General features: G+C 38.7%; 1 protein-coding gene and 1 pseudogene across 3 annotated transcripts in view; both read left to right on the top strand.

Annotated features, from left to right (window-relative positions):
* The window catches only part of THSD7A (thrombospondin type 1 domain containing 7A), a 438,927-nt gene that overhangs the window by 334,112 nt on the left and 79,815 nt on the right, over positions 1–25,000 (top strand). For all 3 annotated transcript variants that reach the window (XM_043588979.1, XM_043588977.1, XM_043588978.1), the window contains 3 exons: positions 4,324–4,439; positions 13,426–13,558; positions 15,204–15,307. In XM_043588979.1, coding sequence (XP_043444914.1) covers positions 4,324–4,439; positions 13,426–13,558; positions 15,204–15,307 — 353 coding nt within the window. The remainder of the gene's footprint in view (positions 1–4,323; positions 4,440–13,425; positions 13,559–15,203; positions 15,308–25,000) is intronic.
* LOC122488883 lies at positions 14,714–14,824 on the top strand (annotated as a pseudogene).

Here is a 25,000-nt window from a genome sequence, read left to right as displayed (position 1 = left end):
GTATAATAACCAGGCAAGCAATTTGCTAGAGAGAGAGGACAAAGAACTAGAGAGTTGACATAGTATACCTACCTTGTGCAAAATATAAAATGAAGAAACGTGTCATGGCATAACTGAGCTAATCAATTTGAGAAAATTAATAAGTCAGCTCTAAAAACGTATCCCTTTAAGGGGAAAAAAACACTTTTATCTGTTGAGACTTAGCATAAATCTTTTAGAATTCATATCTTCTTAGCCATATGAAACACGCAAAGTAAAACCAGTCAATTTTGCATTGGTATTAAAATGTCCATAATTTCCAAATACTTGTCCAGGTGCATAACTGTGATGTGTCACCTTCAGCATGCTACTTAACTGATTCTGGCCTTAGTTTTCAATGTTCATTGAAAGGATTTAATGCAAAAAATAGTCATGTGAGCATTCAATAAATCTTAGAAAGTATTATTTTCTCTTAAAAATTTGAGATCCTTCCTAGTGTTTTTTAAGGAAATGATAATAATGTACCTGATGTATGAAAAACTTCAGGGCATAAATAATATTCCTATTAGGAGTTGTTTTTACCTGGCCAGGATTCCAGACATTAAGGATATTTTTGCCCCATACTTTATTTGACTATGTAATTTGATATTCTGAAATATTAGAAAAGATATGCCAGGAAGACTTGAATAAATTGAGAAACTGTTCCGCATCCTTAATTGGTAGCCCCAAACCAATATTTTAATAGAAATAACGCTAAAGTTGTGATGAATCTAACCCAGAAAGTTAACGTGCAGCATATTAAAATTATCTGGCAGTAACAGTAGGGGCAAAAGTGCCAAATCCTGAGGATTCTGGGTCTTGCTGGGACAAGTATAGAGATAGAAATATTCCCTGCACAGGGTTATAACCTGAGCAACCGGGCACAGGATTGAGGGCTATCATGCCAATCTGCTATGAGTAAGCTCACTCTGTTCCTGTTCTACTGTTAATCACTTTGCAAACATTGCTGTTGATATTTTCCTCGCTTATACAAGTTCCAAACTGTTTTTGCCAAGCACTAATATACATGCATATAAACTTACGTGTGAAAGAGCCTGATGGATTAATGTCATTAAATCATTCAGTAGGAAGGGTATCCTGTAGCCCCATGTCAAACCACCACAATAATCCATTAAAAATTTGCTTTGCCCTTGCAGCCTTTATTCAATGACCTGGATACATGTATAGATTTGTTAAATTAAATGCACTTACTTTGCCATTAAAGTTCTGAAAAATTAAGCAAATGCTGTGAATTCGAAAGAAAATGTTACTGCCTTTATCCCTAAAAGCTAGATTAAATTCAATGAATGCTTTTCAGTGCAAGGCATTTGAAACAAAAATGCAAATAAAAACATTGTTTTAAACTCCTCTTAATAAAACAGATTACTCTGCAATGGTAAAATCAATGTTATTGATCTTATCTATCCTCAGAGTAACAAACTTCAACTCCTATCACATCTGTTTAATTTGACCTTGAATAAGATTTGGGGGGAAATCAATTCCTTGATTTAAACCACAAACACTAAATACAAACAGTACAAAGGAGAAAAGAAGCATGTTGACTGAACCAATTGCTTCACCAAAGGAAGTCTGAATTCATTTTATTGGATGTAATCTAGGCTGTATAATTTATCTTTGTGTGTTCATTTAACGGCTTTGTTGTTAGTAATTTTGTTCTCCACAGTTAGCCAAGTATCTTGCTGTGGATATTTCTAAACTAAAACAGAATTTTGGAGGTTGTCAACGATAACACTGTAAATTCCATTGATTTATAAAAGGGCTAAAATTTGAAGAGCTCACAACTGAGTAGTGCTCTCCCATTATTTTTTTTTAATGTTTGTTTTTGAGGAGAGAGAGGGAGAGGGAGAGAGAGAGCATGCATGCAAGTGGGGGAGGGGCAGAGAGAGAGGGAGAGAGAGGATCCAAGAAGGGCTAGAACTCACAAACCACACCACAAGATCATGACTTGAACTGAAATCAAGAGTCAGCAGCTTAACTGACTGAGCCATCCAGACGCCCCTGTTCTCTTATTATTAGAGTTGTAAAATTGCTTCATTGCAAAGGAGTGTTCCCAATAATACTAATCAATAATTGCATAATTTCAAAAGAATTAACAGTATCATAGGTGGGGTTTTGCCATATACTGTTTCCTAAGAATGCAGGTTAAATTAAAATTCTAGTGATTTATAATCTCAATTGTAACAATTCATTAACTTCTATGACTCCTATCTAAACTTCTTTGTTGTCCATGACTTTGAGTAGCCATAGCAATTAGGAAAATCCAAGGTTGGGGCTTCTGGGTGGCTCAGTCAGTTAAGCATCTAACTCTTGATTTTGCTCAGGTCATGATCTCGTGACTCACAAGTTCAAGTCCCACATCAGGCTCTGTACTGGATTCTCTGTCTCCCTCTCTCTCTGCATCTCCTTGCTTATGCTCTCTCTGTCTCTCTGTCTCAAAAATAAATAAATAAATAGACATTTTTTTTTAATGAAAATTCAAGGTTATCCTCAACAAGGAGATTCTTTTTTTTGAAATGTTGAGTCATATATAATTTTTAAATCCACTTCCAAGTAAACCCTAGTGTTACAGAGTGAAAGGGGAAAGCATATATCTGTATAATTGAATAGAACATAATATTTATGTATGAGATGGGATATGTAGATAAATTATTATAATACAGTGATATAAAAAGTGAACTGTCAGCAAAGTGCAATAAAGAAATTATGGGAAGGAGATTAATGATGTTGGTATTTTTTCACTCATACTTCAGTTCTGAAATCCTGATTAACTTACTTGTTAAAAGATAATTTATCCTGACCTACAGAAAATTTGGCTTCTCCCATAGGGAGTATTTTTAAATCCCATTTTTCACTAATTTGCCAAGTTATTCCAGCAACAGTAATACTAGTTGTTCAGTTTATTTCTTCTCTGCCTCTTAGATTCTTTGTCAAAGATTTATATGACATCAAAAGATAACTTCTTAGGAATCAGAACAGGAAGTTACTTTTAGTCATATGATTTATGCTATTATGTTGTGTTGTCCTTAATATACCTCTTCTTCTAGTGTTAATGCTAGTCATCAACATTTGACCGCCAATAGTAGAATCAGATCTTGAAGATACAGAGAAGAATTGGGAAATTGAAAAATCATTTAAGTACACATAAAAGTATACCTGAAACTCTTACATCACCTTCCTAAAGTTATCTTATAAAAAGTGCAAAAGCTTATATAAAGTAAGACATTTAAAAAAAAAAGACACTTTAGTATATTGGATCATCATCTTTCTCATGTCCCTAATAAATATTTTTACTGTATTTTTTTTTTAATTTTTTTTTCCAACGTTTTTTAAATTTATTTTTGGGACAGAGAGAGACAGAGCATGAACGGGGGAGGGGCAGAGAGAGAGGGAGACACAGAATCGGAAACAGGCTCCAGGCTCTGAGCCATCAGCCCAGAGCCTGACGCGGGGCTCGAACTCCCGGACCGCGAGATCGTGACCTGGCTGAAGTCGGACGCTTAACCGACTGCGCCACCCAGGCGCCCCTACTGTATTTTTTAAGATGATTAATTTTACTATAATTTGTCAAGAATGGTGTTTTATTTTTCTTTAAATTGATCGGCTATCTTTGATTTATTTATATTTACTCTTTTGGTCCAAAACATATTGTAACTTATAAAAATATTAAAATCCCATAATTCTTTAGAATAGAGATACTAAATGAAACCAGGACTAAAGGAAAAAACTGCCTATCCTAATGATCTGTACACTTTTATTATTTTGTTATTATTATGAAATATATAGCTGTAAATATAGTATCATTTTTGAGCATGCACTATGTATTGAATATACTCCATTATAAATTTATGCTACACATATTTTGTGAAAATAAAGCATAGAATAACCTGGAAACATAATCAGCAATAAGCTTATTTACCTATACGAAGATGTAGAATTAGTTCTTAAATTGGTAATTTGAATTCCCATAAATTTCTTATAGAGCACGTTAGAAAATATTTTTTAATAGAAAGATTATAAGGGTATAAGATAAATTATATTTTGTTCTAATACCACAATTACTGTTATTAAATTTATATATCCTGCCTTGAGAACTTTTTGAGGTCTAGTTTGGAAGAAATAATCTAGTTATATAGTTCCTATCAAAAGCAGATAGGCTCCTGGAATTTAAATAATATAGATTAGTGACTCTTTAGCAATTTTAGCAGTGAAAGACTTAAAGACATCAAATTACGTAGTTTTCTGGGTTACTAAAGAGGCCTAGTAATTTCCCTCTGCATTTTCTAGGTGTCCTGAAAGCCTTCGACCTGAAACGGTGAGACCCTGTCTGCTTCCTTGTAGGAAGGACTGTATTGTGACACCATATAGTGACTGGACATCGTGCCCCTCCTCATGTAAAGAAGGTATGATGAGCTAGAGTTGTGAAGTCTACCTACCTAGAAAACCCACTCACCAGGCAGGACCTCCAAGTTCTTCTAGATGAGCAATATTTATAATTCTTATATGAGGCCGTGTAATCCTGGTTTGTCATGAATGTCGTAAAATTCTAGTTTCCTTCTAGAAGATAATACAACTTTAAAGAATCAAACAAATGAATTTTATAACAAAAACCGATTTAAGACTCTTCGATGTAAGTCACAATAAGAGATGCTTTTGAGAGGAGGGTTAAGATGGCGGCAGAGTAGGGAGACCCTAACCTTGACTCCTCTCTCAAGCACAGCTAGATAAATATCAAATTTTTCTGAACACCCAAGAAATCGATCAGAAGTCTTAGAGAGCAAAACTGCACATCTATGATCTGCATTAAAATGAAAGAATTATAGGCTTTATCATATTAATAAGATTTCCTTTAACATTAATTCCAAAAGAATGTGTAGTGTCCCTCCATATTTCTTTCTTTCTTTCTTTCTTTCTTTCTTTCTTTCTTTCTTTCTTTCTTTCTTTCTTTCTTTCTTTCTTTCTTTTAACATCCAAGTTACTTAGCATATAGTGCAATAATGATTTCAGGACTAGAATCCAGTGATTCATCTCCTATGTATAACACCACTGCTCCTCCCAACCAATGTCTTCCTCAATGTCCTTTGCCCATTTGGCCATCTACCCCCACCCAAAACTCTCCAGCAACCTTTAGTTTGTTCTCTGTGTTTAAGAGTCTCTTATTTTTTGTCCCCCTCCCTTATTTTTATATTATTTTTGCTTCCCTTCCCCTATGTTCATCTGTTTTGTATCGTGGGTCTGGGCCCCTGGCTACCTATTTCTTGTCAGTAAGAGGGTTGGAAATCTCATCAGTACTGATACAGATTCAATTATGTGACACCCTCCCCCACTTCCAGGATGGGAATAAAGGAAAGAGAAAAAGGGGCAGATTGTACCTCTTCCAATACTTACCATAGTACGAGGCATTTTTACAAGATGAGGATTTGTTCCCAGTTCGGTTTGGTTTTGCTTTTATTACTTACAGAGACTCTTTCAGTATCATGGCAGACACTTTGATCATTCTTTACTCTCCAGGATGGGGTCCTTTCTTGTTGCTGCTGAGAAAGATTTCATTATCCTCCAGTTGACTTATGCAATACTTGAGCAAATTTTCTCTCAGTGTCACAAGTGACACTGTCTCCTATTTAAAAAAAACTTTTTTTCAAATGTTTATTTTTGAGAAAGGGAGAGACAGAACATGAGCAGGGAAGGGGCAAAGAGAGAGAAAGAGACAAAGGCACTGAATTCGGAGCAGTCTCCAGGCTCTGAGCTGTCCGCATAGAACCCGACACAGGGCTCAAACTCATATGAGATCATGACTTCAGTTGAAGTCAGATGCTCAACCATCTGAGCCACCCAGGCACTGAAATGGTCTCCTATTGTTTTATTTTACTCTCCCAACAAATAGATAGATTTTCTTAAATTTCTTTCATGCTTTTATTTATTTATGCTTCTTGACTCTTACTAAAGAGATTGAGTCAACTAGATTAACAACTACTGTAAATTGTTGAAAATTATTTAAATTGTAAGAAATTATATGAGATTATAAATTTAATAATGGATTATTTTTACAGTGTGATTGTCATTTTATACAGTTAAAACGTAAGTTCCATTTTATGCTTTTAAAAAAATTTTTGGTACCCTTGAAAATATCAAATAAAATTAAACCATAAAGTGAGAAAGAATACAAAATTTTTATTTTAAGTCTTTTAAGACATCTAAACAGTTTTTGATGCAAAAAGTTATAAGCATTAATGTTTTTAAAAAAAATTTTAATGTTTGTTTATTTTTGAGAGACAGAGTGTGAGCGGTGGAGGGGCAGAGAAAGTGAGACACAGAATGTGAAGCGGGCTCCAGCCTCTGAGTTGTCACCACAGAGCCTGATGTGGGGCCCGACATGGGGTTCAAACTCACAAAACTGAGATCATGACCTGAGCTGAAGTCAGACGCTTAACTGACTGAGCCACCCAGGCACCCCCAAGCATTAATGTTTTTAAAATAATGTTAATGGTATTCAACTTAGTAATAAACCAATGTCACTGACAGTTTTTCCGGATTTTCTTCTCTTATTTTCTTAAACTCTAAATAAGATGAAATCATTTGGTTTGGTCATAAGCAGCAACAGAATTGTGCTTTCTTATCAGTCAGTATTTCTTTGGTAATTATTTGTTTACCATTAAATAATTTATTACTTGCTATTCATCCCTACAATAAAAAAGGTTATTTATTACATGAAATTCATGTACTTTCAAATTCTATGCTTAATGTTATTATACTTAAAGTTCATGTTAGTATGAAATAAAGCCATTTAAATAATAATCCCAAAATATTTTTGGTTACATTTATAATATAATTGAAACCTAACACAAATCTCACATTTTTAGGTGAAATATCTGAAGATGGAAAAACCTTTGCCTTTTGCATATATGAAATATTTCCTTATATTAAGTATTTTAAAATAAAAGTTGAAATGCTCTAAAGTATTTCAAGAAAATAAAGTTGAAAAAAATGAAGTATTCCATTAAATTGATTCTAGGCAACATGTAACACCCATTTAGTTATGTCTTTAAAAGGGGATTGCTCAACACAGTTGGCATTGTTTCTCCAGCCGTGTTAGTGCAGAAAAAGTGTGACAAAATATTTGCTTTTGATTAGAGTTGGGGCTTTCCCAGGAGAGAACAAGAAAAAAAGAGAGGAACAGGGAGTCAAGGATGTTTTCAAGGGAGGATTTCTTGTAATAGTGGAGTATAGAATCTAAGTTGGTTTGGGATGGAAGTGAGGTCATGAAGGGAACGGTAGATAATGAAAGAGTGAGAAGGAAAGTGGACTGGCAGTCTCAATTGCGTTTGAGGAATTTGAGTAAGATGAGACCTGAAGCCATTTAACTGGAAGGTTAGGAGGAGTGTCCAGAAAGTAAGATGTTTAATGATGAGAGTGCGTAAGTACTAATAATAATAGCATCAAGGGATGAACAGAAGGAGCTAGTGTTTGATTTGAAATGGAGGAAAAGGCCACTGAAGGTGAGGAGGTACAGTGATTCAGAGCGCAGTGCCTTGCATGGAATAACCATGTGAATACCAAAGCCACCCAAGTGGTGCCAGGAGTAGGAAGAGAAAATATTACAAGGAGGGACATTCTAAAGTTGTTAACTAGTGAGATGTTGGTAGCTGGCTGCTACCAGGTGGATAGCTGATGGTCAAGTTGATGACAGAAGAGTTGGAGATTTTTAAAGATCAACGGAGAAGGAAAGATGGAAATGACTAGAATCAGCTTCCAGTGGCAAAAAATATGAAGGAAAATTTCCAAGAGATAGAAGATGAAAGACCGTGTATTCTATGGGTGTCAAGGTGGAAGGATTAGAGAGAGGATGGAACAAAATGAGAAACTGAAAATCGGGTTATAGGGAGTGCTCTGGGTTCAGTTGATGATGGAAGGCATGCAGGGGTGGCAGGAGCAGGTGCTGGCAGGGATGCTAGTTTCTGTGGTGAGTGACAGGTGACATATAATGAGTTTAGTTGGGCTGGTCTCTTGAAGGGTTTAGTAGCTGCTGTAAATAAAATGCACGGTGCCACTGGGATGCTCTTCTCCCCTGGAGCTCCTGGGTAGTGATTGCCAAGGAGTACACGAATGCCAGCTCAGAAATCTACTGTCCTGTGAGGAGCAAGAGGCTCTCTGAGAGGCAGGGCTGTGTTTGGTTGAGCATAGGTCATCTCAGCAGGAGCAGGAGATCAGCCCTGTTTGTTCTCTTTGGAAGCTCTGTATTGAATCTCCTCTAACAAAAGACTTTCAGAAACCCTGAACTTAGGCACTCAGACTTAAAAAGAATAGCTGTAATTGTGTAATGAGGAAATAAAGGCTAGGGTGTGGGAGAGGGGGTTGCTGTTGGACAACACTGCCAAGATGCTTTGTGCTCCTGGAGAAGCCTTTTCTTTTTTTTTTTTTTTTTTTTTTTTTTTTTTTTTTTTTTTTTTTTTGCCTGTGGACTGCTGTAACAACTGATAATAATGATACAATGGTGTTATAGAAAAGTAGCCTTTTGTTCTAAGGACAATAAAAAAAGCAATGACATGTGGTTAGTTTATTTTTTCATTATTTGGTATGAAATGGGAACAATCTCAGCTTCATTGAAATAACAGCGACTTCTGCACACAATTAAAACTGGTAAACAGAGTTGGGGCGCCTGGGTGGCTCAGTTGGTTAAGTGTCTGATTTCAGCTCAGGTCCTGATCTCAGGGCTGGTGAGTTCAAGCCCAGCCGTGACAGCTCAGAGCCTGGATCCTGCTTTGTTTGGATTCTGTGTCTCCTTCCCTCTCTCTCCGCCCCTCCCTCTCCCCCAAAATGAATAAACATTAAATTTTTTTAATAAATAAATAATGGTAAACAAAGTTCAGTGTCCAAGGATACATCATAGCAATGGAAAACTAATTCAAGATAGAGTGGTTCTTTTAAATTTAATTCTTGAGGTAAAGTCTAAATCTTATTAGAGTTTTGAACTTATGAAAATGGAGAGCTCCTCCTTTAAAAAATCACTGTAAAGAGGTAAAATTATACTATAGTCTTGCAAAAGACAGAATAGAAAAGCCTAGTATTACAGGAAGAACAAGAAGAATTATTTCAAATGTTATTCAGCCCTCTCTCAAGATATGTGTTGAAAAATCAATGCTGATAAAGATCAGTATTGAGTAGAGAGTAATTTTAATCCTCAAACCCATGCCCTTGTTAACTTGTCCCAGAATTTTACAAATTTTTACAAAGGACTTTCCTAAAAAAATAGGAAACATTTATGCATATAAATTGTTGACAACTATAATCTTAAAAGTATCATTACTTTTGATGAAATAATACATTTCACTGTTCAAATCCTTGGTTTCTAACTGCATTTATTGACTTGAGAGCGAGAAGGGATATTGCAGAAGTATCTATCCCATCTTAATGCCCTTAAGCAGTACAGCACAGAATTACCCCAAAGATGTGAAAACTATTGTTATATTTTGCTTCTTGCATGAAACCTTTCCCTTTCAATTTCCTAGCACTGTGCTGCTCAGCCTGCCATCCATCTCACTTCCAGTTTAAATCTTAGTTTTACCTGCCCTTTAAGTCCTCCCATCAAGTAATTTCTCTGGTGAAATGTATCTTGACTGTCTTAAAATCTGTAAAATGACGTAACTCCATGAGAGATTGCATGCCCTTTGAGTCTATGTCCCTCATTACCATCATTATCACATAATTGTTTTCTGAAGGTATAATCTTTTTTTCCTGTTCCTATCCTAGGTATATATTTTCAAGTATAAACACTACAGGAATATTTCTTTGTTTTCCCCATGTTTATCACTTCCAGTAAACAAAACGATCCCTTATATTTTATTAATCCTCAATGCACAGACTTCATACCCATGTGCGTCCTACTATGAGGAAGTGGGTGAAAAGAAATAGAGGACGCTAACTTATACTCCAGTCGAGAAGTGAAATAAATGTGTTTGCTCATTCAGCAAATATTTATTAAAATATAAATGGAAACAATACATGTCTGTCAACCACATATAATAAATTGGATGTAAAGATGTGCAGGGAACTATGAAGGTTGTAAAATTCCGAGTTTGTCGGTTCAAGTTATCAGTGAGAAACCTTCCACTTTTCTTTTAAACATGTGCTGTAGCTCTTCTTTTGTCTGCATTCTGATCTGAGGACTCTGTAACCTGGCTGAGTTCCACAGTGCTGTTTCTTTGAGTATACAAGTAATTTCCTAACTGACATCTAAGAAGAAGTGAACCTCCCAGTGGATAGAAACATGGATGTCATGACACTTCCTGTGTAAACCCATTAAACTTCCTCCGCAGGTGTTACAGCTTTGGAATGTTCTGCTTTCATCAGCTCACAGTCTCTGTTCTGTGGGTTGCACAAGGTTAAGGTATTTGAACTTCTTTAAAGAATAAACGGATTGCCATTGTGGAATCAGTTGTGGAAGTGGAAAGAGTTACCGTGATCTTATATATCAAATACAAGCCCGTGGATGTTGTGATGAAAAGGCAGTAGAATGTTTCAGAGTTGTACCTGGAGTGAAAAATTTCCTTTCAAGTCAAAAAATGAAGTAGGATTGAAACAGTAACGCTGCTTCTCAAATCTGAACAGCCCTGCCTATGTCCCCTGTGATATCTAGACAGATAGTGACCAGGAGCTTCACTGTATAAAGTGCCAGTGATGCTGAACTCGTCATCTCCTCCAGGCTCCAGATCCCTGGGTCTCAATTCCATGTCTGTTGTCTACCTGCAGGCAGGGAAGGGCTGGTGAGTTATTGACTCTAAGAATCTTGACCACCTGGGAAACGAAGACCTGCTCCTCTGTGTTCTCTCCCTTTTTTCCTTGTTCAACAAACACCTTCCTTCTTCCCCCAATGCTAAACAAATGATAAGAATGGTTATTTAGTTTATATAAGACAGATCATAACACTAAAAACAAAAAAGAAAAATAATAGAAAGCGTAAAAGAAGGTAGTAAATGGAGTTGGAGAGGGGAGAGGAAGAGAAAAATTGTACTATAAAGTCAAAGTTAAGGTGAGCTCCTGCAATTGAGAAGAAAAGTAGCCCTGAGATTCTGGTGAACAAAGCAAAAAGTTGAAGCATGTAAGATTCTTAATAGATTGTCAAAGAACACAAAATTTTTCCTAGCTCTGTATTATTAGAAGAATTTATCACCTGGACCTTAAAATAGGGGCCACTGGACAACATAATGGATGGAGGCAGCATTAGCAATTTTATTAAAACTCCGTCCCATTGGCATTTCTTAGATCTTTCCTAGATAAATTATATTTAATATGTAAAAGTTGCAACTGACACTCAAACTGCTATTATTATGTTAAAAAGTCTATGACAATTTTTTCAAATACTTCAGTTCTCTACTACCCACTACCTCCAGCCCCTAATTCCCTGCTTTATTACCTGTAGTATTCTGATTATTCATAGTACAGGTTTCCCCCCACAATGGGAATAATCCTAAAAAGGCACATGTGAACCCTAGAATCTTAAATTGGTATGTGACATACAGGGTCATCTATTCTAGTAGATCTCAAACCTGGCTCTTCATCATAATTCCCTGGAAAGCTTTGTAAAAATCAGATCCCCAAACCCAGCTCACAAAGATTCTGGTTTAGTAGTTCTGGGTTTTGGCTGAGAAATCTGTTTTGGTTGTCCTTTTTAATGTTTTAAAAGAAACTATTCTACATAGACATTTAGGAATCATTAATCTGATTCATTCTCCCATCTAATATGGAAATTTTCAGTCCACACTGCTGAGAGTCCCATGTTCAGGGATACCCCAGCTTCATGAGAAAAGATGTCCCTTATAGGAAAGTTCTGATTGTCATATCCTATTTTTCTACTGATTCAGTTACTTTAAGAATGTTTCATTTAACGTCTTGAAAGATTTTTTAAAGTTTGTCTTTGAGAGAGAGAGAGAAAGAGAGAGAGACACTGAGAGAGCCAGGTAGGGGCAGTGAGAGGAGAGAGAGAATCCCAAGCAGGCTCCATACTGTCAGCCCATCGTGGGGTTCAGTCTCATGAAACATGAGATCATGACCTGAGCCAAAATCAAGAGTCTGACACTTAACCAACTGAGCCACCCAGGTGCCCCTCATTTAATTTTTTTACTAACCATCCATTGTTAGGGACTGCTAACCTTTCTAAATTTTTCTGTTCCTATAACTGCATATGAAATATTTAATGATCTTGCAAAAAATGTAAATGCATCAGGGGAACTCTATTAACATAATTCTTTAGGGAATTCTTTTCAGTAATTTACAATTTACAATTTACTTAAGAATTTACAATGCTAAGTAAAATTGTGTCATGTGGCCATCCATCCTTAAAGGGTATATATTGTAAATTGGAATATCTTTTATTAAAGTTGACAAGTCTTATACCTTATCTGTTTCAAATACAAAAATATTTGGACATCTTTATATCAGTAATACTGTCAAGCTGATATCTTCATTGAAGGTAAATCTTAATTATTTCCATTGGTTTTTTAAAATGTAATTTGGTGGGGCGCCTGGGTGGTGCAGTCGGTTAAGCGTCCGACTTCAGCCAGGTCACGATCTCGCGGTCCGTGAGTTCGAGCCCCGCGTCAGGCTCTGGGCTGATGGCTCAGAGCCTGGAGCCTGTTTCCGATTCTGTGTCTCCCTCTCTCTCTGCCCCTCCCCCGTTCATGCTGTCTCTCTCTGTCCCAAAAATAAATAAACGTTGAAAAAAAATTTTAAAAAAAATAAAATGTAATTTGGATTTATTTACTTACAGTAATTACTATTTTGAATGCCTCTGTAAAAATTCTGCTTCTAAGAAACCACTTTCATTTCACTAGTTACAGTCCTGATGTTTAGAATGTGACCTGAATTGAAGATCTTAGACTGTTTAACATGAATAATAAATGACTAGAATAATTTATGAGGTATGCATTTCAAATTAAGTGAATAACAAAGAAATAAAATTTCACATTAAAACATTGAATATAGTCTCCTAAGAAAGATTCATCAGGACTGTATGAGTCCCATGTGGTAATCGGGACTATGTGAAATGACATAAAAATAAACTTTAGGTAGAGGAAAATAAATTAATTAGATCTGTCATATTTCTCAAGGGGAAGGAAATATATAAAAGAGCGTTTACTTTGTGTCTGCACATTAGGAAGGCTAGTTGACTATGCAACTGTTTTCTCTCTTCTTCACATTTTGGGGATATAAATTGATCAGGTGTCAGCATAAGAGTCTGGAGAAGTTAGGAAATAATTAGAGTGGATGAGGCCGCTCATTCACAGATGTCAAAGCATATATAGCTGGAATCCATGTAATGTCTTCACACAGGCTGCTATTTGGATATTGTTTGTCAGTGCAGAGTACAGCAGTTAAAAAGCTGCTTCCTTCCAGGGGACTCCGGAGTCAAGAAGCAGGCTAGGCACCGGGTCATCATTCAGCTGCCAGCCAATGGAGGCAGGGACTGCACGGACCCGCTCTACGAAGAGAGAGCCTGTGAGGCCCCTCAAGTGTGCCAGAGCTACAGGTAATAGAGTTCTAAACAAAACCGTTGTAAGCTGTGCACTGAGCACACACTACAAGACCATTTTCTGTTCGACAATGAGAGAAGGAAGCCAGCGCTGTCCCCCAGGCTCAGTGGAGTCTGTATGATGTATGGCTGTGCGTGCCATCTCTTGCCTCTTTAAAGTTGCTGCTCCACCACTAGAATTATCTCCAGGGAGACACACTTGTGTGCGTTTGCAAACTGTATCACTAGCTCCAGGGAATTGGGGAAGTTCCTTATGTTGATATAAATTATAAGAAATTCAGAAAAGTGGGGGCACCTGGGTGGCTCAGTCTGTTGAGCGTCCGACTTTGGCTGAGCTCATGATCTCATAGCATGTGAGTTCAAGCCCCGCGTGGGGCTCTGTGCTGACAGCTCAGAGCCAGGAGCCTGCTTCGGATTCTGTGTCTCCCTTTCTCTCTGCCCTTCCCCTACTTGTGCTCTGTCTCTCTCTCCCTCTCTCACATATAAATAATAAACATTTTTAAAAATTTTTAAAAAAAGAAATTCAGAAAATGGTTAATAATTATGAAACACAAAAGCAGTTCCATTCCAGATAGAGGAATAAATAGTCTAAGCATGCTTCCCCTGGCTCGAAAGAACACCTGTTCCTCATATGTGCTGGCATTCTGGCTCACAAAATGACATATTTATTTCAGTGATGCTAACAGGATGTCTGTTCTGTTCATTTGTGGCCACCTCAACGAAAACTAAGGTGATTCAAGCTGTTTATCATCATGTTGATAATTATTAGGGAAAATTTTCCCCATAACTATGAAAAGAAGGCACCTAATTGAAACTTTAAGCGGTATATCGTTGCAATCTGATGACAAATGAAGCATTAGGGCATTAATTGATAGAAGGTGTGATCAAAACTAACTTAAGGTGTATCTGATGGCAAGTCTGCCATCTTAATTTACCTGTATTTAATGCTGACATGACAGACGGTATAATCACATGTTTACTATGAACACTGCCTGACAACTCTCGGCCCAAACTTATTTCTTTGGGGGATTTGTTTTTGTAAAATGTATTGTAATCGCAGTTTCTGACTTACACCTACATTGTTAACCAAATGATAAAAGGCTCCTGACCTGAATACAGTTTCATAACTTGAATATAAAATGAACATAACCTAGCTTTGCACAGTGGCAGTATCGTAGCCAATGAGGTTTATCCGAGGCGCGATTATTGCTAATTGAAAACTTTTCCTAAAATAAACATAACTTATTTAAATGGGATGCATCACTTCTAGTACTATAGCTTACACCGATGCCAGTCCTAATCAATAAAAAGGCTAAATGCGGTTGTACTTGAAACTAATGTAAGAAGTATTAACTGTACTTCACTTTTTTAACAAAAGGCTAAGCGCATGGATAAAGTTCATTTCTGTAGAAAGCGACCATGACGGACTCTTGTCTCCACTGCCATAGAAAGTACTTTTATAGTTAATGCTCCTTTTTTCTGTGTCTTGATAGAGATCTAAACTACACTTACATAGGACTGAACATACTCAAATAAATTCCCCTTTGCAGCGCTCGGAGTCATGTTTCCGTGCCACCATAGGTGTCTGGTTCGCCTTGTGTGTTTGCTTCCTCTGTATGAGGCTTCTGTTCTCCTCTTGTAGGTGGAAGACTCACAAATGGCGCAGGTGCCAGTTAGTCCCTTGGAGTGTGCAACAGGACAGCCCTGGAGCCCAGGAGGGCTGTGGGCCCGGACGACAGGCAAGAGGTGAGAGGCCCCATCCCACAGGCGATCGATTTGCTTTTCATTCTTCAACGTCGCTAACTTAACCACTAGCTTAATGAGTTTGCCACTTTGATGCTATGCTTAGCAAACAGAGCAGATGTCAGTCTCTTACCACCCATTCTACCTAACACAGGAACATGGAAAATCATCGTTTTAAATTTGTCCCTTGTTGTTTCACATTAGACTATAACTCCTCTGGTTGAAGTTTTCTTTCATTCCTATTTATAAAATGAGCTCTTGAGAAGCTCATGACTATTGTACCCTGCACCTTGTTTGGGGTTTTTTGGTTAGTTTTTGGATCTTGGTATTCCATAACAGTTTGTTTGTCACCTTAAGCGTCAATAAGATCCTTGGAGTGCCTGGGTGGCTCAGTCGGTTAAGCGTCCACCTTCAGCTCAGGTCATGATCTCACAGTTCGTGAGTTCAAGGCCCGCGTCGGGCTTATGCTGACAGCTCGCTACCTGGAGTCTGCTTTGGGTTCTGTGTCTCCCTCTCTCTGCCCCTCGCTTGCTCACATTCTGTGTGTGTCTCTCTCTCTCAAAAATGAGCAAAAAACATTTAAAAAAAAAAGAGTCAATATGATCCTTATATCCTTGCCTTTATGTACTATACGGGTGCATGCATGTAATATAATTGGTTAACTTACCAGAAATTTTCAACAATGACATCCCTAATGTTGTCATGGCTATGCCCAATTCTATTCATATTCAGTACTGATTTTTAAATGGCAGATTTATTTACTCAAAATCTGCCATATGTGGACTGCAATCTGTCTGCACTACTAGATAATACCGAATCTTGCAGAAATGAGAGATGGAATCATTTCCAACATTTACTGGATAGTATGATTATTTACTAGATACTGTGGGTAATACATTTCAAGCTCTGGAACATGTTGTTTATACTTGTAGCAAGTTCAGTCTTTAGATATCATGATTGTTTTTACTCATATTGACTTATAGCCGTGTAGTTCCTGATACATATTTAAAATGTAGCTGAATACGTAATTCAATACCCAGCCACCTTTTTTTTTAAATTCATACAAATATGTTTTGCCCCTCATTTGTAGTTACATATGTGATAGTGATGCAAAAGTCTGGGCACACAGAATTCCAGTTTTTGTTGATAGTGATCCTTTACAGTGAAAGGATTGCTTCTTTTTAAGTTGGTTTTTTTTTTTAATATGAAATTTATTGACAAATTGGTTTCCATACAACACCCCAGTGTTCATCCCAAAAGGTGCCCTCCTCAATACCCATCACCCACCGTCTCCTCCTTCCCACCCCCCATCAACCCTCAGTTTGTTCTCAGTTTTTAACAGTCTCTTATGCTTTGGCTCTCTCGCACTCTAACCTCTTTTTTTTTTTTTTCTTCCCCTCCCCCATGGGTTCCTGTTAAGTTTCTCAGGATCCACATAAGAGTGAAACCACATGGTATCTGTCTTTTTCTGTATGGCTTATTTCACTTAGCATCACACTCTCCAGTTCCATCCACCTTGCTACAAAAGGCCATAATTCATTTTTTCTCGTTGCCACGTAATATTCCATTGTGTATATAAACCACAATTTCTTTATCCATTCATCAGTTGATGGACATTTAGGCTCTTTCCATAATTTGGCTATTGTTGAGAGTGCTGCTATAAATATTGGGGTACAAGTGCCCCTATGTATCAGTACTCCTGTATCCCTTGGATAAATTCCTAGCAGTGCTATTGCTGGGTCATAGGGTAGGTCTATTTTTAATTTTCTGAGGAACCTCCACACTGCTTTCCAGAGTGGCTGCACCAATTTGCATTCCCACCAACAGTGCAAGAGGGTTCCCGTTTCTCCACATCCTCTCCAGCATCTATAGTCTCCTGATTTGTTCATTTTGGCCACTCTGACTGGCGTGAGGTGATACCTGAGTGTGGTTTTGATTTGTATTTCCCTGATAAGGAGCGACGCTGAACATCTTTTCATGTGCCTGTTGGCCATCCGGATGTCTTCTTTAGAGAAGTGTCTATTCATGTTTTCTGCCCATTTCTTCACTGGGTTATTTGTTTTTTGGGTGTGGAGTTTGGTGAGCTCTTTATCGATTTTGGATACTAGCCCTTTGTCCGATATGTCATTTGCGAATATCTTTTCCCATTCCGTTGGTTGCCTTTTAGTTTTGTTGGTTGTTTCCTTTGCTGTGCAGAAGCTTTTTATCTTCATAAGGTCCCAGTAATTCACTTTTGCTTTTAATTCCCTTGCCTTTGGGGATGTGTCGAGTAAGAGATTGCTACAGCTGAGTTCAGAGAGGTCTTTTCCTGCTTTCTCCTCTAAGGTTTTGATGGTTTCCTGTCTCACATTTAGGTCCTTTATCCATTTTGAGTTTATTTTTGTGAATGGTGTGAGAAAGTGGTCTAGTTTCAACCTTCTGCATGTTGCTGTCCAGTTCTCCCAGCACCATTTGTTAAAGAGGCTGTCTTTTTTCCATTGTATGTTCTTTCCTGCTTTGTCAAAGATGAGTTGGCCATACGTTTGTGGGTCTAGTTCTGGAGTTTCTATTCTATTCCATTGGTCTATGTGTCTGTTTTTGTGCCAATACCATGCTGTCTTGATGATGACAGCTTTGTAGTAGAGGCTAAAGTCTGGGATTGTGATGCCTCCTGCTTTGGTCTTCTTCTTCAAAATTCCTTTGGCTATTCGGGGCCTTTTGTGGTTCCATATGAATTTTAGGATTGCTTGTTCTAGTTTCGAGAAGAATGCTGGTGCAATTTGGATTAGGATTGCATTCAATGTGTAGATAGCTTTGGGTAGTATTGACATTTTGACAATATTTATTTTTCCAATCCATGAGCAGGGAATGTCTTTCCATTTCTTTAAATCTTCTTCAATTTCCTTCATAAGCTTTCTATAGTTTTCAGCATACAGATCCTTTACATCTTTGGTTAGATTTATTCGTAGGTATTTTATGCTTCTTGGTGCAATTGTGAATGGGATCAGTTTCTTTTTTTGTCTTTCTGTTGCTTCATTGTTAGTGTATAAGAATGCAACTGATTTCTGTACATTGATTTTGTATCCTGCAACTTTGCTGAATTCCTGTATCAGTTCTAGCAGACTTTTGGTGGAGTCTATCGGATTTTCCATGTATAATATCATGTCATCTGCAAAAAGCGAAAGCTTGACTTCATCTTTGCCAATGTTGATGCCTTTGATTTCCTTTTGTTGTCTGATTGCTGATGCTAGAACTTCCAGCACTATGTTAAACAACAGCGGTGAGAGTGGACATCCCTGTCGTGTTCCTGATCTCAGGGAAAAAGCTCTCAGTTTTTCCCCGTTGAGGATGATGTTAGCTGTGGGCTTTTCATAAATAGCTTTTATGATCTTTAAGTATGTTCCTTCTATCCCGACTTTCTCAAGGGTTTTTATTAAGAAAGGGTGCTGGATTTTGTCAAAGGCCTTTTCTGCATTGATTGACAGGATCATATGGTTCTTATCTTTTTTTTTTGTTAATGTGATGTATCACGTTGATGATTTGCGAATGTTGAACCAGCCCTGCATCCCAGGAATGAATCCCACTTGATCATGGTGAATAATTCTTTTTATATGCCATTGAATTCGATTTGCTAGTATCTTATTGAGAATTTTTGCATCCATATTCATCAGGGATATTGGCCTGTAGTTCTCTTTTTTTACTGGGTCTCTCTCTGGTTTAGGAATCAAAGTAATACTGGCTTCATAGAATGAGTCTGGAAGTTTTCCTTCCCTTTCTATTTCTTGGAATAGCTTGAGAAGGATAGGTATTATCTCTGCTTTAAACGTCTGGTAGAACTCCCGTGGGAAGCCATCTGGTCCTGGACTCTTATTTGTTGGGAGATTATTGATAACCGATTCAATTTCTTCGCTGGTTATGGGTCTGTTCAAGCTTTCTATTTCCTCCTGATTGAGTTTTGGAAGTGTGTGGGTGTTCAGGAATTTGTCCATTTCTTCCAGGTTGTCCAATTTGTTGGCATATAATTTTTCATAGTATTCCCTGATAATTGCTTGTATCTCTGAGGGATTGGTTGTAATCATTCCATTTTCATTCATGATTTTATCTATTTGGGTCATCTCCCTTTTCTTTTTGAGAAGCCTGGCTAGAGGTTTGTCAATTTTGTTTATTTTTTTGAAAAACTAACTCTTGGTTTCGTTGATCTGCTCTACAGTTTTTTTAGATTCTATATTGTTTATTTCTGCTCTGATCTTTATTATTTCTCTTCTTCTGCTAGGTTTAGGCTGCCTTTGCTGTTCTGCTTCTAGTTCCTTTAGGTGTGCTGTTAGATTTTGTATTTGGGATTTTTCTTGTTTCTTGAGATAGGCCTGGATTGCAATGTATTTTCCTCTCAGGACTGCCTTTGCTGCGTCCCAAAGCGTTTGGATTGTTGTATTTTAATTTTTGTTTGTCCATATATTTTCTAATTTCTTCTCTAATTGCCTGGTTGACCCACTCATTTGTTAGTAGGGTGTTCTTTAACCTCCATGCTTTTGGAGGTTTTCCAGACTTTTTTCTGTGGTTGATTTCAAGCTTCATAGCATTGTGGTCTGAAAGTATGCATGGTATAATTTCAATTCTTGTAAACTTATGAAGGGCTGTTTTGTGACCCAGTATATGATCTATCTTGGAGAATGTTCCATGTGCACTCGAGAAGAAAGTATATTCTGTTGCTTTGGGATGCAGAGTTCTAAATATATCTGTCAAGTCCATCTGATCCAATATCTCATTCAGGGCCCTTGTTTCTTTATTGACCGTGTGTCTAGATGATCTATCCATTTTTGTAAGTGGGGTGTTAAAGTCCCCTGCAATGACCACATTCTTATCGATAAGGTTGCTTATGTTTATGAGTAATTGTTTTATATATTTGGGGGCCCCGGTATTCGGCGCATAGACATTTATAATTGTTAGCTCTTCCTGATGGATAGACCCTGTAACTATTATATAATGTCCTTCTTCATCTCTTGTTACAGCCTTTAATTTAAAGTCTAGTTTGTCTGATATAAGTATGGCTACTCCAGCTTTCTTTTGGCTTCCAGTCGCATGATAAATAGTTCTCCATCCCCTCACTCTCAATCTAAAGGTGTCCTCAGGTCTAAAATGAGTCTCTTGTAGACAGCAAATAGATGGGTCTTGTTTTTTTATCCATTCTGATACCCTATGTCTTTTGGTTGGTGCATTTAATCCATTTACATTCAGTGTTATTATAGAAAGATACGGGTTTAGAGTCATTGTGATGTCTGTATGTTTTATGCTTGTAGTGACGTCTCTGGGACTTTGTCTCACAGGGTCCCCCTTAGGATCTCTTGTAGGGCTGGTTTAGTGGTGACAAATTCCTTCAGTTTTTGTTTGTTTGGGAAGACCTTTATCTCTCCTTCTATTCTAAATGACAGACTTGCTGGATAAAGGATTCTTGGCTGTATATTTTTTCTGTCTAGCACCCTGAAAATCTCGTGCCAATTCTTTCTGGCCTGCCAAGTTTCAAAAGAGAGATCAGTCACGAGTCTTATAGGTCTCCCTTTATATGTGAGGGCATGTTTACCCCTTGCTGCTTTCAGAATTTTCTCTTTATCCTTGTATTTTGCCAGTTTCACTATGATATGTCGTGCAGAAGATCGATTCAAGTTACGTCTGAAGGGAGTTCTCTGTGCCTCTTGGATTTCAATGCCTTTTTCCTTCCCCAGTTCAGGGAAGTTCTCAGCTATTATTTCTTCAAGTACCCCTTCAGCACCTTTCCCTCTCTCTTCCTCCTCTGGGATACCATTTATGCGTATATTATTTCTTTTTAGTGTATCACTTAGTTCTCTACTTTTCCCCTCATACTCCTGGATTTTTTTATCTCTCTTTTTCTCAGCTTCCTCTTTTTCCATAACTTTATCTTCTAGTTCACCTATTCTCTCCTCTGCCTCTTCAATCCGAGCTGTGGTGGTTTCCATTTTGTTTTGCATTTCATTTAAAGCGTTTTTCAGCTCCTCGTGACTGTTCCTTAGTCCCTTGATCTCTGTAGCAAGAGATTCTCTGCTGTCCTGTATACTGTTTTCAAGCCCAGCGATTAATTTTATGACTATTATTCTAAATTCACTTTCTGTTATATTATTTAAATCCTTTTTGATCAGCTCATTAGCTGTTGTTATTTCCTGGAGATTCTTCTGAGGGGAATTCTTCTGCTTGGTCATTTTGGATAGTCCCTGGCGTGGTGAGGACCTGCAGGGTACTTCCCCTGTGCTGTGGTGTATAACTGGAGTTGGTGGGCGGGGCCACAGTCAGACCTGATGTCTGCCCCCAGCCCACCCCTGGGGCCACAGTCAGACTGGTGTGTGCCTTCTCTTCCCCTCTCCTAGGGGCGGGATTCACTGTGGGGTGGCGTGGCCCGTCTGGGCTACTTGCACACTGCCAGGCTTGTGATGCTGGGGATCTGGCGTATTAGCTGGGGTGGGTAGGCAAGGTGCACGGGGGCAGGCGGGGCGGGCTTAGCTCGCTTCTCCTTAGGTGATCCACTTCAGGAGGGGCCCTGTGGCAGCGGGAGGGAGTCAGATCTGCTGCCGGAGGTTTGGCTCTGCAGAAGCACAGAGTTGGGTGTTTGCGCGGAGCGAGCAATTTCCCCGGCAGGAACTGGTTCCCTTTGGGATTTTGGCTGGGGGATGGGTGGGGAGATGGCCCTGGCGAGCGCCTTTGTTCCCCGCCAAACTGAGCTCTGTCTTCCGGGGGCTCAGCAGCTCTCCCTCCCTTTGTCCTCCAGCCTTCCCGCTTTCTGAGCAGAGCTGCTAACTTATGACCTCCCAGACGCTAAGTCGCGCTTGCTCTCGGAACACAGTCCGCCCGGCCCCTCCGCTTTTGCAAGCCAGACTCAGGGGCTCTGCTTGGCCGGCGAGCCGCCCCTCCGCGCCGGCTCCCTCCCGCCAGTCCGTGGAGCGCGCACTGCCTCGCCGCCCTTCCTACCCTCTTCCGTGGGCCTCTCGTCTGCGCTTGTCTCCGGTGACTCCGTTCTGCTAATCCTCTGGCGGTTTTCTGGGTTATTTAGGCAGGTGTAGGTGGAATCTGAGTGATCAGCAGGACGTGCGGTAAGCCCAGCGTCCTCCTACGCCGCCATCTTGACTAGCTTTTTTTTTTTTTTTTTTTTTTTTAGAAGGAAGGGCAGAGAAAAAGGGTCAGAGAGAGAATCCCAAGAACACTCCACACTGTCACTGCAGAGCCAGACACAGGGCTTTAACTCATGAACCTTGAGATCATGAGCTGAGCTGAAATCAAGAGTCAGGTGCTTGGCTGATTGAGCCACCCAGGCACCCTGGATTGCTTTTTAAATTTGAGATAAAAAGCTCCTTTTTGATAAAATCTTCTATTTTTATCATCATCCTTTTAGAAATCTTTATTTGAAACATAAAATTTAGCTTATAAATAATGCTAACTACCTAGTGATTTTTAGAACTTTATTTCACATGCTTAATTTTCCTTATTTATCCTCCACCATCAGCAGTGGCTCAAACATAACTGTCTCTGTTATAGTTATAGAGCCTTAGGTATTTAGAATTGAAAGTCGTTCTCCCCATTTCAAACCATTCATCGAGAAATTGAGTGATACAAGGCCTTCTTGTTCTACCTTGCTCATTCCTTCTGAGTCAGGCATACAACTGCATGCAACTCAGGCCCCACATAGAGTTTATAATATAACAGACTTGAGTAGGGAAATCAGGAAACATGAGTTTTAGTCTCGTTCTTTCACGAACACAGGATAAGGCTTGCTCATCCCTTCACCTTCCTGGGTCTCAGTTAATTTAGATGAGGAAAAGAAAAAGAAAAGAGGGTGGACCAAATGATCTTTCAGGGTTTTTCCACTTTTGATATTCTATAATCTATGCACACGTAATGCACAAGGATCGAAGTGTGAAATTAAGTTAGGCAAAACAGATGAATTTCTATAGAACACCACTGGAGGAAATCCAAGATAGGGTAAAAGCAGCACAAGTGTGAAAACAGCTCCAGTTCCAAACTCTTCCTTAACCACTACACAACTGTGGTTCATTCATTTCCTCCCCCAGAGGCTGAGGGCATAACGATCCCCACAGCATTTTGTACATAGTAAGTCTTCCTTCAGTGTTAACTCTTTACCCTTCCTGCTAGGTCATGGCCCCAGGGAATGTGCACAGAGGTCATTGTTGGCATTAATGCAGCCATTTTAACATGGGCCTTTTGGTTTTTGACACACAATCTGCATAAAGACTGTTCTTTCTGTGATTACTGGCGATCATCTCATATCCATATCTGAAAACCTCTGTTCATTCTTCCTCCTGGGTAATGGGGCCTTCAGCTTCCTCAGTGCTACTGTCTCCTGCCTTTCTGGTCGTTCCATTCTTGCTTTCCCGTTACTGGTGCCTCTTCATCTGCCTATACTTATATAATGTTTTCTAATCTCGGTATACTCGTCAGACTTCTTACTCTACATCAACAATCTTTTCTATTTCCAGGATATCTGGGAAGAGAAAGTTGCATTGTAACAAATCATTTCTGCATCAATACATTCAGAAGAAACCCTTTAACTTCCATGTGAAGATAGCCTTTTTCTTTGTTGCCTTGGTAGATTAAAGATTGTTAGAGTCTATATTCCTACAGAAACTTGCAATGAGGAGAATTAGGAGTAGAGAAATATCTTTTGCTAGTGGCAAAAAGGCAGAATTTTCCTCCTTTGATGGTCAAGGCTGTTTTCAGAACTCTGCCTGATCAACCTATCAGTTTCTTGCTATTTTCCTTTTTGTTCTTACCTGATCAGAGACCTAAATGCCAACTGGTGCTGTCTTTTGATGATTCAAATAATTGTATGGTCAGGATTAGCATCAATCAGCAAGGACTATAGAGAAGCTACCCCATCCTGTCCTGTACAGCAGACTTTCTAGTTGGTCATTCATTCAACCATGATTGAATTCAGAAGACTGTATAGAAAGAGCCACATGTGTCAGGAAGGAATGCATATGTTTAAGCCAGGGAGCTTCCATTTGGTTAGGGAAATGGTATCACCGGTGAAAGACTGAAACTTAACCCATTGCAAAAGCAGCCATTTGAAACTAAAGGGCTTAAGAAAGACCTAAAGAAGGCTGAGACTTGTCTTGTACCGTAGCATTAGAATAAATAGAAAGGAGAGGAGATAAGATCAATTATACAAGCTAAGCATTTGGGGAAAGAAAAAGCAAAAACATTAAATGTGTTCACAGAAAAAGTAGGTAGGTGGAAGCTCCAGAGATGTGAGCTACAACCTGGGGTGATTTTGTAGGAGGCTGTAAATGTCAAAATCTTGTTTAGTATTTTAGACCTTGTTCAATAAGTGGTAGATGCAAGGACCTGATGAAAGCACTGTTTAATCTGTCAGCATGTACAGACTAAGCTAGAAAGATAAGACATGTGGGTCTGGATGCCAGCTGGACACTGTCGTATAATGTGAGGCTGCAGTAATAGGGGCTTAGACTGGAATCAGTAGTGGGAATGGACAAAAGTAAGTAGATTTCAACACACAGTAGAGGAAAAGAACTTTAGCACTTAGTGGCAGACTGTAGAAGCAGAGATAGAAATAAATGAGTCAAAGATGATCATGTGGAGGGGCACTGGGGTGGCTCGGTCAGTTAAGCATCCAACTCTTGATTTCGGCTCAGGTAATGATCTCATGGTTCGTGAGATTGAGCCCTGGGTAAGGCT

Source organism: Prionailurus bengalensis, chromosome A2 (genome assembly GCF_016509475.1).
Source record: "Prionailurus bengalensis isolate Pbe53 chromosome A2, Fcat_Pben_1.1_paternal_pri, whole genome shotgun sequence".
Classification (NCBI taxonomy): domain Eukaryota; kingdom Metazoa; phylum Chordata; class Mammalia; order Carnivora; family Felidae; genus Prionailurus; species Prionailurus bengalensis.
This window is presented reverse-complemented; position numbering and strand designations above follow the sequence as displayed.